At 39.9% G+C, this 15,806-nt stretch overlaps 1 protein-coding gene across 1 annotated transcript in view; it reads right to left on the bottom strand.

The window, feature by feature from the left end:
- The window catches only part of LOC109934529 (La ribonucleoprotein 1B), a 192,131-nt gene that overhangs the window by 118,672 nt on the left and 57,653 nt on the right, over window positions 1-15,806 (bottom strand). The window contains exons 10-11 of the mRNA XM_048609725.1: window positions 13,818-13,907; window positions 2,467-2,568 (exon numbers count right to left, since the gene is read on the bottom strand). Coding sequence (XP_048465682.1) covers window positions 2,467-2,568; window positions 13,818-13,907 — 192 coding nt within the window. The remainder of the gene's footprint in view (window positions 1-2,466; window positions 2,569-13,817; window positions 13,908-15,806) is intronic.

The following is a 15,806-nucleotide window of genomic DNA, read 5'->3' as shown; positions in this document are numbered from 1 at the left end:
AGTCTATTATGGAGTTCCAATCTAGGCTCCTTCAGAAATGTGAACTGTACTTTAAATCTGACTGGTCTCTCATGGTGCAGACCAGTTGATGGAAGGCAAATTATGCCACCTTTCTCACAGCCGTCAGCTGCCATATTCTGCGATTTTAAGTGCCCAGCATCACAGATGACCACTTTGACAGCTCCTGCACAAGGGTAAAATAGGTGTAAGGTTACGTGCAAGCAGGATAGACTAGGTAGGGCGTGGAATATTTGGCAGGCAGAAAAAGAACTATTGGGGGAAGTGGGTACAATGTTGAGTACTGGGGTTGAAGGTGGGGTCTTGTCCTGGAGGGGCAGGATTTTGGGTCTGGTTGTGGAGATTGTTGAGATCTGGGGTGCAAGGGTGGGGTGTCACCCAGTGTTGGGGGTGAGTGAGGATAAAGATGTCAAGTCCTGACTAACTAGCCACCAGAAAATCTGCACCAACATTCTCATCATTTAAGTGGGTTGAGCTGAGAATAAAAGCCTTTGCTCTCTGGAATAATGTGTACTAGATCAAACAGAAAAAAAAATTACTTTGGAATAGCTGTCTGGAATAATAATAACCCCTTAATGGTTAAAGTAATTCAGACATTATGCATTTTTTTTCTTGGAACCAAACATGGTCATATTGTCATCTCAGACTGAAGATTCTAGCTAAGAAAATCTGACTTAATTAACAATAATATGTGGATTGCATCAATCTCGGAATACAGCTCAGTGCTCTCTAAAGTTAGTGGCAATTTTCCATAAGCTATTTATTTCTTGGCCCTCAGGCTCCAAGGAGAGATGAGTTAAGAGTATAGCTCAGAATTCAGGATACATTGGCTGAGCTAATAATTGTAAAAAATAACTATACAATACTTTACAGGTATTGTATTTCATATTCAATCGTAGAATCCCCTCAGTGTGGAAGCAGGCCATTTTGTCCATCAAGTTTACACTGATTCTCTGAACAGCATCCCACCTAGACCCACCCCCCATCCTATCTCTGTAACCCTGCATTTCCCATGGCTAATCCGCCTTACTTGCATTTCCCTGGACATTATGGGCATGTTAACATGGTCAATCCACTTAACCTGCACATCTTTGGACTATGGAAGGAAACCAGAGAATGTGCAAATTCCACACAGGCAATCATCTGAGGGAATAAATGAACCCAGGTCCTAGCACTGTGAAAATTTTTAACCTACATTTATACATGGAGCTGCATGGAGATAAATAATTTTGTGCCTATTTGGCCCAAATGTGTTTTGTTTATGCTTCATACAATCCTCCTTCCATTCTTCTTCATCTAAATCTATTAGCATAACCTTGCATTTTTTTCTTGCATCTGTGACAGATCATAATATTTCATGCAATAAAAAACTTTCTCATCTTGCCTTAGATTCTGCTGCAAATTATCTTGCGCTTGTTTTCTCTGGTTACTGACTCTTCTGCCGCTGGAAACAATTTCTCATTATCAACACCCCTTAGAATTTTGAACACTTCTATTACATTTTTTCACAACAACCAGGAAAGCAAAACATTATCTTTGCTCCCAAGTGATTTTACAAGGTTCCAAAATCACTGTTTTTGTATCACCACAACTATCATGAGGCTCTCCTGCTTCACTAGCAAGTGTCACCTGACATGCTCTAAGGCAGCACAACGACAAAAGCACACCATCAAACAAGACTCTTGCAGATCTTTTGACCCATTGCTATTTAGCAATAGGTACAAGATAACAATTAGTTATGAGGACTTCCCTTAAATGATAACTTCAGTAGTTCTGAATATATAAAAGCTATGAACATATAAGCAAAACATAGTATATACAGAATACTGGCATAAATTAGTTAGTGCCAATGCTGAATAAATGCATCCATTATGAAAGACATAAAATGAGTCTGACATATATTGTATGCATGCTGGCAGCTAGATCAATACATATCACATGCCCTTCAAAAACGTTGTACATGTGGGTTCGTGAGAGTGAGGAGTGGTAGAAATCACTAATAATTCATTAACTCATTTCTTTTCAGTACCAAAAACTATTAATTGCTTCACTTGCTTTGAGATTTTTAAAAAGAACAGTTCAAGATGGGAAGGGAAAGAATAAATTGGTAACCTGACATTTAGTACTTACTTCTGAGGTAATACATATTAGCTACATTGTTAGCAGTATATTTTGATATAATTGAGCCAAAGTGACTGAACTATTATTTAAACGAGCTACAGTTAAAAATACAGAGGCCTCAGATTACTAGCATCTTCAGTTTCAAAAGAAACATCAAACGTTCAGATTTCACAGGGGCAGTATTATAGAAGGACCTTAATCCTCAAATGACATGCTGCCCATGGAAAATCTTTAAATGTAATTTTAATATAACTTGAGATAACACAAAGGCAATAAACATATCCAGCACAGTAATACATAGCACATTAAAAACTAAAACAAACTTACTCCACAGTACTCTAGCAGTCTGATAATTTCTTCTTCATAAACAGTTTCTGTGGCATACTGCTTTTCCAGCTCTCTCCAATTCACAGCTTTACTTAAAACACCCTGTGAATAGCAATAGTATTAATATAAACAATATTCCATGTACCTATACTAAAAACTTTAAAGGGCTGCAGCTAAACTTTCTATTTCAACAGAACAAATTAATTTCCCATTGTTCTCAGACCAGAAACCACTACGACCTGCATGATTTGTAAAGTATTATTAATCATAGCATTCATCCACTTTTGGATTGAAAGATATAATAGTTCACAACAAATATGTAATAAACAGTTGCTTGGAAGTACAGACTTGAATACTGGTAGTAATCCTGTACATTAATCCTGATGCATGCAATGATATTTCGCTTTAAATGTGAGTAAATTAATGGAGCCTTCAGACTCATTGAGTGTTGCAGTTTTCACTTTAATGTTGCTTCCCTTGTGATGGGTGCCATTTTGATGCAGCTTCTCCTGCTCTCAAACTCAAAACTGCTCCCTGTGCTCCACCCTCCAACGTGCAGCCTTTCTCTGTACCTGAGCCTAACCGTATGATTTGTGGCCTCTCCTATGCATGGAGGTATTGCTGCCAGAGGTCTGCACCAGGACGTCTTTACTTACCAGTCTCCAGAACACCTACCTGAGCTGCCAAATATCTTAGCCATGTCATGGCTGTTGCAGCTTTGTACCCCTTCTTGCTGCTATCAGGCTCCAGGATGCACTCAAATGTGGTGAAGCTGCTCCTTTTAGACACTTACAGGACCTTGGCCTTTCTCCCCCTCCTCCTAGCAGTCAGGTATCAGTCATGACTGTGCTTGGTACTTTCCCTGCATGCCTGCCTGTGAAGGTGGTAGTCAGAAGGTATGGATCTGCAGCAGCAGGAAGCAGGACGTTTGGGTAGCAGGAATGGCAGCAAGGATGAGGTCCAATATTGTAAGTAAGCCTTTCCTTTTATATTTTAAACTATATTATTAAAGTATATTTTATTTTTTAAATTATTTTATTTACCAATGTTAGATTATAGTAGGGTAATACATCTCAATTGACAAGGATTAACACATCTTTATGTAAGGACTTACTGTAGCATAATTTGTTGAGGTTGTTTGAAATTTGGCATTCTTGCACTTCTTCTTATTAGTACAAAATTAAAAAGCTTTGTCAATATGTCTCCCATCAGCAATATTCAAACATATTACGTTTACATTGATGTCGGAAGAAGTCATTAACTTAAATGGCAAGGTAATGACATTGTCAATTTGCCTTTATGCAGATTCCCACTTTTGGATCAGTTGAAGGCACCTTACAAGCCATTCTACCTGTTTATAATCGTGTCAGTTTTAACTGGAATAATCATTCTATAATCTCACTGACTGGCTCTCTCCTAATAGCCCTCTTTCATTGCTTCAAATATGTATCCCATTTTCTCCGAAAAGATTCAAAGATCTCTGCCTTAACCAATCCCTGTGGTGAAGACTTCCATGCTCACAAACTACACATTGTTATTTTTCTCTTCTAACCCTTCCTACCCCAAATTATCATTTTAATTGAAGACCAGTCATTGACTCCAACTAGAGAAAATACATCCTCTTTATCAATTCTGTTGAAGCCCTTCACAATTTTAGAAAGGTTCCTATAATTCGTAGACTTCACTGCTCCAATAAAAATTGTTTCTGCATCTTCCATCTCTCCTTGTACCTTTTTGATTTTTTAAAATTTTATTGTCACGTGTACCAAAATACAGCAGAAAGCTTTGTTTACGAGTGGGACAGGCAGATCACAGCAAGCAAAGGATGTGCAGATCAAAAAGACTTAGAGGCATACAGGTTACATTGCAGGTTACATTATTTGAGGCTAGAGGCCATTCAACAGTCTGATAACGGCCAGAAAGAAGCTGTTCCTGAACTTGCTTGTGCGTGTGTTCAGGCTTCCGTATCTTCTGCCTGATGGAAGATGTTGTAGGAGGTCATTACCAGGATGCGATGGGTCTTTGATGATGTTGGCCGCTGTCTGTGGCAGTGTGCTGTGTAAATAGAGTCCATGGATGGAAGGTTGGCTTCTGTGATGGTCTGGGCTGCACATACCAACGTCTGTAGTTTCTTATGGTCCTGGGTACAGCAGTAACCATACCAGGACATTATGCACCCAGACAGTATGCTTTCAATGGTGTATCTGTAGAAGTTGGTGAGTGACCTTATGGACATGCCGAATTTCTGAGCTGCCTGAGGAAGAAGAGGTGCTGTTGTGCCTTCTTGACTGTCGCATTTACGTGGGAAGTCCAGGACAGGTTGTCGGTTATTGTGACCTCCAGGAACCTGATGCTCTTCACTCTCTCAATCTCAGTTCTGTTGTTGTAGATGGGGGCGTGTTCTCCTCCTTTCTTTCTGAAGTTGATGATCAGTATTTTAATTTTGAGAGGCAGATTGTTTTTGTTGCACCATGTCACAAAGCCCTCTATCTCCCTTCTGCATTTTAACTCATCGTCATTAGATATCTATCCCACTACGGTGGTGTCGTCAGCAAACTTGTACATGGTGTTCTTTCGGAATTTGGCAACACAGTCTTAGGTATACTGGAAGTACAGTAGGGGGCTGAGGACGCATCTTTGGGGGTCTCCAGTGTTGAGTGTTATTATGGACAAGGTGCAGTTACCTATCCTCACTGATTGTGGCCAATGGGTCAGAAAACTGAGGATCCAGTTGCAGAGGTGGAGCCAAAACCAAGATCACGCAGTTTTGAGATCTGCGAGGGGACAATGGTATTGAAGGTGGAGCTGTAGTCAACAAGCAGGACTCTGACATAGGTACCTTTGTTGTCCAGATGTTGCAGGGATGAGTGCAGGACTAGGGATATAGCATCATGTGTGGACCTGTTATACTGGTAGGCAAACTGTAGGTTTGGGAGGTTGGGAGACTGCAGTTGATATGGGCCATGACCAGACTCTCAAAGCACAATTGTTCATCCCTAATACTATCTTGTTAAGTCTCTATTTCATATACTTTATGGGGAGCTGGTAGAAACAGTCACAAAAGCGACTTTTAAGAAGCATTTGGACAGACACGTGAACAGGCAGCGAACAGAAGGATACAGTGTACGTGTAGGCAGACAGGGTTAGTTTAGAATGGAATCATGGTGGGCCGAAGGGCCTGTCCCTATGCTGTGCTGTTCTGTATTCTATAAAATAACACACACTGATTTACAGGCAGTACTGTCTTGTTGGAGATAATCATTGCCTGGCACTTGTGTGGTGCAAATGTTACTTGCCACTTGTCTGCCCAAACCTAGAAATTGTCCAGATTTGGCTGCATTGAGGCATGGACTGCTTTGTTATCTGAGGAACTGCAAATGGTGCTGTACATTGTGCAGACATCAACGAACATCCCCACTTCTGAACTAATGATGGAAGGAAGGTCATTGATGAAGCAGTTGAAGATGTTGCTACCTGAGGAATTTCTGATAGAGATATCCTAGAGTTGAGTTGACTAACCTCTAACAACCACAACCATCTTGGTTTGTGGCAGATATAACTCCAACTGGCAGAGAGATACCCCTCCAAATTCCCAGTGACTCCAGTTTTGCAAGCATTCTTTGATGTCGCACTTGGTCAAATGCAGCCTTGATGTCAGGGCCGGTCAATCTCACTTCTGAAATTCAGCTCTTTTGCTATGTTTCAACTAAGACTGTAATGAGGTCAACTGTTGAGTGGCCCTGGAGGAACCCAAACTGACAGTCAGTGAGCAGATCATGCTAAGCTAGTGCTGCTTAGTAGCACTGTTGATTATACCTCCCAATATTTGACTGATGATCAAGAGTACACTAATGAATTGGTACTTGGTCAGGTTGGGTTTGTCCTGTTTCTTGTATACAGGATATATCTAGGTAATTTGCCATATCCTCAGACATATGTCAGTGCTGAGGCTGTACTGGATCATATTGGCAAGTGGCACAGCATGTCCTGGAGCTCAAGTCTTCGGAACTATTACTGGAAGTGTTGTCAGGGCCCATAGCCTTCGCAGTATCCAGTACTTCTATCCACTTCTTGAAGTCATGTGGAGCAAATTGAATTGGTTGAAGACTAGGAGGCAGAGACAGGTCATCTGTTCATTTCTGGCTTTTGTGTTGGGCTCCCCCATTATCAAAAATAGGATTGTTTATAGAGTGACCGCTTCCAGTAGGTTATTTAATTAGCTGCCACCATTCACAACTAGATTGGGCAGGACTGCACAACTTAGATCTGCTCTGTTAGCCGTGGAATTGTTAAGCTCTATCACTTGCTGTTTAAGCTGTTTGAATGCAAGTCGTCCTATTTTGTCATTTCACCAAGTTGTCAAACTTTAGGTATGCCTGATGCTGCTCTTGGCATGCTCTCCCGCACATTTCATGCAACAAGGGCTAATCCCCTGGCTTGATTATACAGGTATTTCTGCTATAATGCATGTTTTGTCAATGCAAATTGGCTGTAATGCGATTGAGGAATAGCAGTCGCAGTTTGGATAACGCGTACAGGGGTAGTGATTTTCTATAGCAATTTCCCTACAATGTAATTTTCTATGGCAATTTCCAACAGTGTGATTTTGTACAGCGCGAGGTCACACAAGAACGTGACTATCACATTATAGGAGAAATACCTGTAATAGTGGAGTGGGGGATATGCCAAGTCATTAAAGTTGTAGATTGTGCTGGAGTACAATTTGACTGCTGATGACCTACTGTCCCTCACAAATCTGCCTTTAATCCCATCAGTTTACTTAATATCTTGTTCCTTATTATAGTAATTTCACTAAGTTCCTCTGTAGAAACTGCAGTTTTTGGGAAGAAATTATTATCGTCTACTGTGAAAACAGAGACAAAGTATTAGTTTAGTGCTTCCACCATTACCGAGTATCCCCATTATTACCTTGCCATTTTCTTCCTCTAAAAGGCCAATGTTTACTTTGACAACTCGTTTCCTTTTTATATACCTATAGAAGTTTTTGGTATCAGTGCTTATGTTTTCTGCTAGGTTCCTTTTATAGTTCAACTTAGCTCTTTTGATTTTGTTTTTAGTAACCCTATGCTGAAGTTTAAAGTTTTCCCAATCCTCCAGAGTGCCACTAACTTTTGCAGTTTGATTTGCCCTAGTTTTTGCCTTTATGTTATCCTTAACTTCCTTGTTAAGCCATGGATGATTTTTCATCTTATTGCAATTCCTCCTCCTCTCAGGAATATACTTTAATTGAGAGGTATTTCATATCTCCCTAAGCATTTACCACTGTTCTTCAACTGAGCTGGCCTTTAATATTTTTGCCCAGTCCACTAGGGCCAAATCCTTCCTCAAGCCTTTGCCTAACGCAAACTAGTATGTGACTCTGTCTTCACCTCTTTTGATCTGAATTTGAAACTCTAGCATGTTGTGATCACTCCTTCCAACAGGATCTTTAACTATGAGACTATATATCAATCCCTCCTCGTTACATAATACCAAATCTAAAGTAGCCAGTTCTCTGGCTGGATCTATGACATGTTGCTTTAAGAAACATTCCTTCACGCATTATGAACCTTTCCCCAAGGTTACCCTTGCCAAGTTGATTAATCCAGTCTATATGCATGTTCAAATCACTCATAATTACCATTGTGCCCTTCTCACAAGCCCTCATTATTTCCTGGTTTATACTATGCCCTACTTCTGCGGCCTGTAAATTATTTCTACCAAGGGGTTTCTTCTCTTGCTTTTTATTTCCACAGAGACGGATTCAACATTTTCACCCCCTAGAGCCAATAGCCTATCTTAATACAGCCTTGATGTCATCCTTAACCAATAAAACAACTTCACCTCCTGCTCCTTCTCATCCATCCTTTGGGAATACCAAGTACCCTTGGACATTTAACTCCCAGTTCTGATCCTCCTGCAACCACATTTCAGTAATCCCCTCCAGGTCATAGCCATTTGTCCCTATTTGTGCCGTCAGCTCATCAACCTTAGTCCAAATACCCTGTGCATTTAGGTACAAGATTTTTAAAATAATTTCTACTGATTTGTCTTTCTCTTTCAATATTTTCTTGTGCGCTTTGCTTTCCACACTCTCCATCCTTATTTATTAATTCCTGATAAATCTGAGCCTCATCTCACATTTTGATCTTTTGTGATTGCTTCCCTCACCATGGTCATTAGACATGTCTACTGCACTCTTTTCACCCATGAATTGGTAATGTCTTTGAAAAAAGTCAACAGAACTTGAAAGAGGAACAAGAACTCTTGCTATTTATTCTCTCCTTAAGTCAAGGATATAGAAGCAATTACAATGCCCGCACTGCATTCAAGATCAGCTAAGTCAACCCATCAAATCTGGCAGTCCTGTATGTGTAATTCAATTACATCCTAAATATAGCAACTCGAGCTGAGTTTCATGAAGAGTATTTCAGTAAGTTATTTTTGTTATATTTGTGTAATTGTAGAGATTTCATTTGTTTAGCCAACAACATTTCATGAAATTTCACACAATTTGGTTGAAATACCATCCATTTCAGGGATGGTTTGTTTAGGTTTTACTGTCATCAAAATTGAAGATGACAAATTCCACACTCATACACCACTTCTATAAAGGTCAAATCCTATACAACTAGTCTCTTGCTGCTTGACTTCCAGTTGCCTTGAAAATCATGCCTCCTTAAAAGTTTTTTCCTACTATCCATGGTATAACATCAAAGCACTTTTCCATCCACTGAATTCACTCACATGTAACAGCTTGCTTTTTACTTTACTAAAATCCCTGTCTTTTAGGCTTCTAGCCTTAAATTACTGCACACTGCTATGATACTTCTTCTTTCGTATTCTTTTTCCAGCTTGATGACACCTTTTTCCCCCATCATAAAATTCTCTGAAAGTTAACTGGTTACATTAAACGTATTTGTAAATTAAGTTCTTCAGCTAGTGACTTAACCTCTGGTCACTTGAAATGGAATCTTATTCTGGAACCACATTCAAGCAGGATTCAAGTGTGACACAACATTACTTGATTAGGTTTAACTGCATTAAAAAACACACAGTCTACATGTGTCTGACACTCCTTGTTTAATTGCCATTTTATTAATTCATTCAAACAGATAGAAGAAATGATTACATACTTCATAATAAGTACTGTTATATTGAACATTAAAGCATGCAAATATGCAAAGAAAAATGGAAAATATTTTGTTCAAAGCTTACAAGCTAGACCAAATGTATCTTTATATACACTACTTTGTGTGGCATGAATCAAAATTTATTTAACAGAAGGTACAAAGGTAACTTTTAACAGTCACTCTACAAATAATTTCCTCCCTGAAACTATTTGGGAGACAACTTCAAAACATAAAGAATACAAAGATCCGAGTAAACCAAGTATGTGGAATAAAAAAGAACCTGAGTATGTACTAACTGCAGCTGTACAACCTAAGGCAATCTATTTCCATTGTTCCACATTTGCCACTCTGACAAATCATATAGAATCATACTGTAGAGATGAGGCCCTTCAGCCCATCAAGTCTGTAACACTAAGAATATACTGCTACATACAGTAGTCCCACTTTCCAAACTAGGTCCATAGCCTTGAATATTATAATACTTCAAGTGTTCACCCAAGTACTTTTAAAGGTTGTGAGGTTTCATGCCTCAACTACTCTCCCAAACTCCACACCCTCTGAGTGAAAAGTATTTCCTCAAGTCCTACCTAAACCTCCTGACTTGCACTTTAAAATTATGCTGCCTTCTTACTGACCCTTCAACTAAGCAGAACAGCTACTTTCTATTCACCTTGTCCATGCCCTTCATTATCTCATACACTTCTATCAGTCCTCCACTTACCTTCTCTGCTCCAAAGAAAATAACCTGACCTTATCCAGCCTCTCTTCATAGCTGAAATGCTCCATCCCAGAGAATTTCCTGATGAATCTCCCTGGCACGCCCTCCAGTGCAATCACATCCTTCCTATAGTGTGGTGACCAGAACTGCACACAGTACTCTAGCTGTGGCGTAATCAAAGTTCTGTACAGCTTCAACATGACATCCCTGCTCTAATAATCTTATCCCATGACTGATAAGTGCATCACCCCACATTTATCAGGGTTAAATTCGATCTGCCACTGATCTGCCCAACTGACTAATCCATTTATTTTCTCTTGTAACTCAACAGCTTCCTCCTTTCAGTCAACAATCTGGCCAATCTTTGTGTTATCCATAATTGCATCTTCCCTTCCACATTCTCATCTATGTAATTTACGATTATCACAAACAATAAGGGACCCAGCATTAATCCCTGTGGTAGGCCACTGCACACTGGGCTCCAGTCTAAAACAGCTTTCTACCACAACCTTCCATCTCCTGTCACTAAGCCAATTTTGGATCCATCTTGCCAAGTTACCATGGATCCCATGAGCATTTACTTTCTTTATCAGTTTCCCATATGGGACCTTGTCATAGGCCTCGCTGAAACCAATGTAAACTACATCAATTCCTCTACCGTAATCCAAACACTTGGTCACCTACTGAAAAAAATCCATCAAATTTGTTCGGCATGACCTCCCTCTGACAAAGCTATGCTGACTACCCCTGATCAAACCTTGCCTCTCTAAATGGACATTAATTTTCTCCTTCACTATTTTCTATAGTTGTCAATTCTTATCCTCTGTCAAAATGAAACATTAGTAAAAATTTTTCAAGTAATGGTATATGTATGGAATATAACATCTAATGCAAGATGGAAGAAACAATTCTTAACTCCAATCTATTAGTTTTTCTCCCCCACAGTCATGGGCAACAGATGTTTTTTAAAATTTCTTTTGACTACCTAAGTTCTGTGTTCAATGTAGCTATTAAGACAGGAAAATTAAACAATTTAGAAATTTGGACACCCGAAGCACTATTATTGGCGCAATGGCTGCAACCCAAAGTGGATATCTTCTATTTACCATAAGTAAGTTGAGACTAATTAAATTCATTTCACACAAGTTGTGACAACCACAGACCACTGTCCATCAATCTGACTGAAGTTGAAACCAAATTTCAGAGTTGTTTTCAAAACTGATAGTCTAATCGGCTTAGAAATTCTTGATATTACCTAATTTCAAGTTTGAGTATTACTTGGAAATAAGTTATAGGAAATTCTTCGAGTTTCATGAGGTTTAAATGTTAAATTTTCATCTGTACAGCATCCTTAATGAAGTAAAACGTCCCAAACTCTTCAATGGTATGTAACAAGACAAAAAGTTGATATTGAGCACAAAGCAATTATTTAATAACAAGCAACTAAAAGCCTGGTCAAAGAGATAGATTTTAAGGAGCATTTTTAAAAAAAACGAAAAGCAGAGACATTTTAGGGAGAAAATTAGAGTGCTGAGAGACAGGCATGGCTGCCAAAGGTATTGCAAAGAAAATGGGGGAATGCAAAACTGTCCAAAAATAGAGGAACACAGTTCTTGGTGGCTTATGGCTGGTAAAGATTACAGAAATGGTTTTCAGGGTGATGGTGGGAGATGAGACTGTGGAGTGATTTGAACAAAAGAATGAGCAACACCACATTCAAGGATTTACGGAGGTTAGAGATCAGGCTATCACTTGCAAGGGATGAAGAGCAATTTTCTTTTTCATAGAATGGGGTGGTGGCAGACTTAAAAATGGAGCTTTAACTGATGGCATGAAGCTTGCCACATGGTCAGGTAGCATGGAGGCCAGGAAGGAAAACTGGATGGTCAGAAATATAGCAAAAAAGTAACTGGGGGAGTACTGGTTTGGTTTCTTGGGCAGGATGATCTCAGAGCAGGCGTGAACAAGACCAAAGATAAAGAGAAAATCTGGGTTCAGAGCTAGGTTCTGGTATTTGATTCTCAAAGTGGGTGTAATAGGAGGTAAGGGAACCTTGGCTTGTTGAGAAAGGGGATGGGATAAATGTAGCAGAGGCAGAATTTAATGGCCTTAACCTAAGTGACATCCAATAGCTCCACAAATGTGAGATGTGAAGAGGAAAGGTAAAAGAATCAAAGAAGACAGCTTGTTATGGACTACATTCCAGGATGATCTTGGAAAACTGAGTAATTGCGGTCATAGACAACAAGGTCTGACAGTGCTTCATGTGGGCCAGCTGAGGTGATGGCTAATCAGATTGTGTGTATTTGTGTTCACGTCTGCGAAGACACTGACCATATTACCTGGATGGTAAAGTGAGGGTTTTACTAAGGACAAGAGAATCAAAGTGGAGGTAAGAGACTTGTTAAGTAGATTAAGTAGTTAAGTAGACCTGCTAATGTATCAGAAACTCAAAGACTGAACAATTGGCAGTCTCAAATTGCTGTTGTAAGCAACAGAAAGAGATTTTTCAGAGGTTGACACAAAGGAAGTTGGGTTGGAACTGGAAATAAAATATTGAGTGATGAGGTATATAGAAAGAGGTAATCTGCAATTGATTTTATGGCAAAGTCATAGATTTGGCTGTAAACCTGGGTAAGGAAAGATTAAAGGAGGTCAGGAAGCAAAGAACTTATATAAACGGAGTAAACGTATCAAGGGCAAGGTTGAAATCATTAAGGAGAAGTCACTCAAGTGCAGAGGCTAAGTGAACAAAGCAGTAAGAGTAGTGAGAAATATAGTGAGAAGTGTAGATGGGCAGTAGAGAAGATGGTAAAGATGATGCAGGAGGGATGGAACAAAGTGTGGTGTCAAAGGAGAATACGATACCAGGGGAACACAAGATAGACCAAGGTAAGGTTGGCAAGCTCAGTCGCTATGAGGTAGGAATGTCAGCAAGAGCGGACTGAGGTTGTAAGAAGGTCTTCACAGAAAGGCTAGGAGAGGCAGAGAGAGCACATGCAAGCTTATCCCAGATGGATAAACTACTTTTCAATTGAGGTATTCAGCAATTAGGATTTATGAATAGCAGTGTCAAAACAAATTGGTATGGTATGGCGAGGTGGAAGCAGAAAATTTAGACTATAATTCCAGATTTGTTTTATGCTGCAAATTTTGTAAAGTTGTGATAACTGTTATAGGTTATTCTAAAATTTCCAAGTTCCTATTTGAATATTACTTAGTTCAGAGCTTAATGTTTCTAATTTAAACTGGAAAAGAGAGAGCTCAAAGTCATTATCACTATTAAAGATTTCAATTCTATTTTCAAAAAGAATTTCATAGAGAATCTATAATGTAACAAAACAGTTCATTGTAGAAACTGATAAACTCACAAAAACAAGCAGGATCTTTTCAGAAAGTTTAGAAAATATTCCATTCAGTTTCTATGTACAATACTTATACATTTCCTCAGATGCAACAAAGCAGCAAATCACAGAACTGAAACAACAGTAATTACTCACCGTAGTAAAAACACCGGAGGCCGTAGACCAAGACAGACAAGGTACCAGTGGTATGGGTTTGGGCCAGTTACTTGCAGCCAACGATGCCATCTGGAAACAGATATTTAGTATCACTGAAATTAGTAGAAAGCAATTTTCTCCAGAATCCACAGATCAATTTTTCTGAAAGCTAAAACTTAAAATTGCTTCTTTTATTTAAAGACAATTGTTCAAAATTCAAATATAAAACTTAACATTTATATTCTGGGATAGTCTATGCACTTTTGGGTAAAAACCTATGTTTTATGTATGAGGATGTTCTCTTCAAGAAGTAGTTTTCCAAGACAGGCTGATCAGATAATCTGATCAGTGGCAAAGAGAATTCAATCTGGATAAGTCCAAGGTGATGCAGATGGCAGAATAAACAAGGCAAAGGAATACATGATGAACAGTAGGACTTTGTGAACACTGAGGATCAGGGAACTCAAGGTAACGGGATGAGTAGATAAAGTGGTTAAGAAAGCATGCGGGATACTTGCCTTTTGTTAGCTGAGGCACAGAGTTTAAGAGTAGGGAGGTTATACTGGATTTGTATAAAATGTTGGTTAGGCTACAGCTAGAGTATTGAGTGTATTTCTGGAATCCACAGTATACGAGGGATGAGATTGCACTGGAGAAGGTGGAGAGATGATTTTCAAGGATGTAGCTTGGGCTAAAAATTTTTGTTATGAAGAGAGACTGGACAGACTGGGGTTGTTTTCCTTTGAGCAAAGGAAACTGAGCAGGACATGATTGAGATGTATAAAATTATGAGGGCCAAAGATAGGTACACAGGAAGGAACTATTCCCCTTTGTGGAGGGATCAATGACCAAGGAGTATTGATTTAAGGTAAGGGTCAAGAGGTTTAGAGGATATGTGAGGAAAATCTTTTCGAACTTGGAAGGTGGTGGGAAGCAGGAACTCACTGCCTGTAATGGTGGTAGATGCAGAGATCCTTATAACATTTAAATAGTCTTTCGGTGTGCACTTGCAATGCCAAGGAATACAGGGCTAAGTGCTAGAAAAGGCAATGAGAATAGTTCAGTGTTGGTTTTTGACCAGCACAGACTTGATAAGCCCAAGGGTTTTTCTCTGTGCTGCAGACCTCCATCACAGAATCCCTACAGTGTGGAATCGGGACATTCAGCCCACCGAGTCCACACTGACCCTCCGAAGAGCAGCCCACCCAGATCGTCTACGCCCCCACCTTATCACCATAACCCTACATTTCCCATGGTTAATCCACCCAGCCCACACACCCCCGGACGCTATGGGCAATTTAGCATAGCCAATCCATCTAACTTGCACACCTTTAGACTGTGGGAGGACCCGGAGGAAACCTGCAGACACGTGGAGAATGTGAAAATTCCACACAGTTGCCTGAGGGTGGAATCAAACCTGGTCCCTGGCACTGTGAAGCAGCAGTGCTGACCACTGAGCCACCGTGCTGCCCTAATGACTCTACAATGGACTAGTTGTTGTTTTAAAAAAAAAACTTGCTTGCAGTAACTGTTCATTTTTCTAATTTGCCTGGGAGATAAAAGTGGAAAAGTAAAAGGATCAAAAAAAGTTATTTACAGTGGAGATGCCAGAAGAGAACAGTAGATTGTGTGGGGTTCTGTTTTCAACTTTAGCATAGAGACAAAAAAAAAACTTTAAATGCTGGTATCCAAATAGACAAACAGGAGGCTGGAAGAACACAGCAAGCCAGGCAGCATCTGGAGGAAAGGAGCAGTCAATGTTTCAGGCATTACCCTTCTTCAGGACTGGATGTGGGAGTAGCGAGAGCTGCAGATAAAGAGGGGAGGGGAGGGGAGGGGTTGAGGCAGAATGGTGGTGATTGGTGGATACTGGTAGTAGGTATGACCTGGTTGGTCGACAGCAGGGATGAATCCAGTTGTTTGCTGGAAGGGAATGGAAGGGAGGGGGTGGGAATGGAAGGGAGGGGGTGGGAATGGAAGGGGAGGGGG

Source organism: Rhincodon typus, chromosome 1 (assembly GCF_021869965.1).
Source record: "Rhincodon typus isolate 14 chromosome 1, sRhiTyp1.1, whole genome shotgun sequence".
Lineage (NCBI taxonomy): Eukaryota > Metazoa > Chordata > Chondrichthyes > Orectolobiformes > Rhincodontidae > Rhincodon > Rhincodon typus.
The sequence above is the reverse complement of the archived record's forward strand: the minus strand, read 5'-3'. Positions and strand labels throughout refer to the sequence as shown.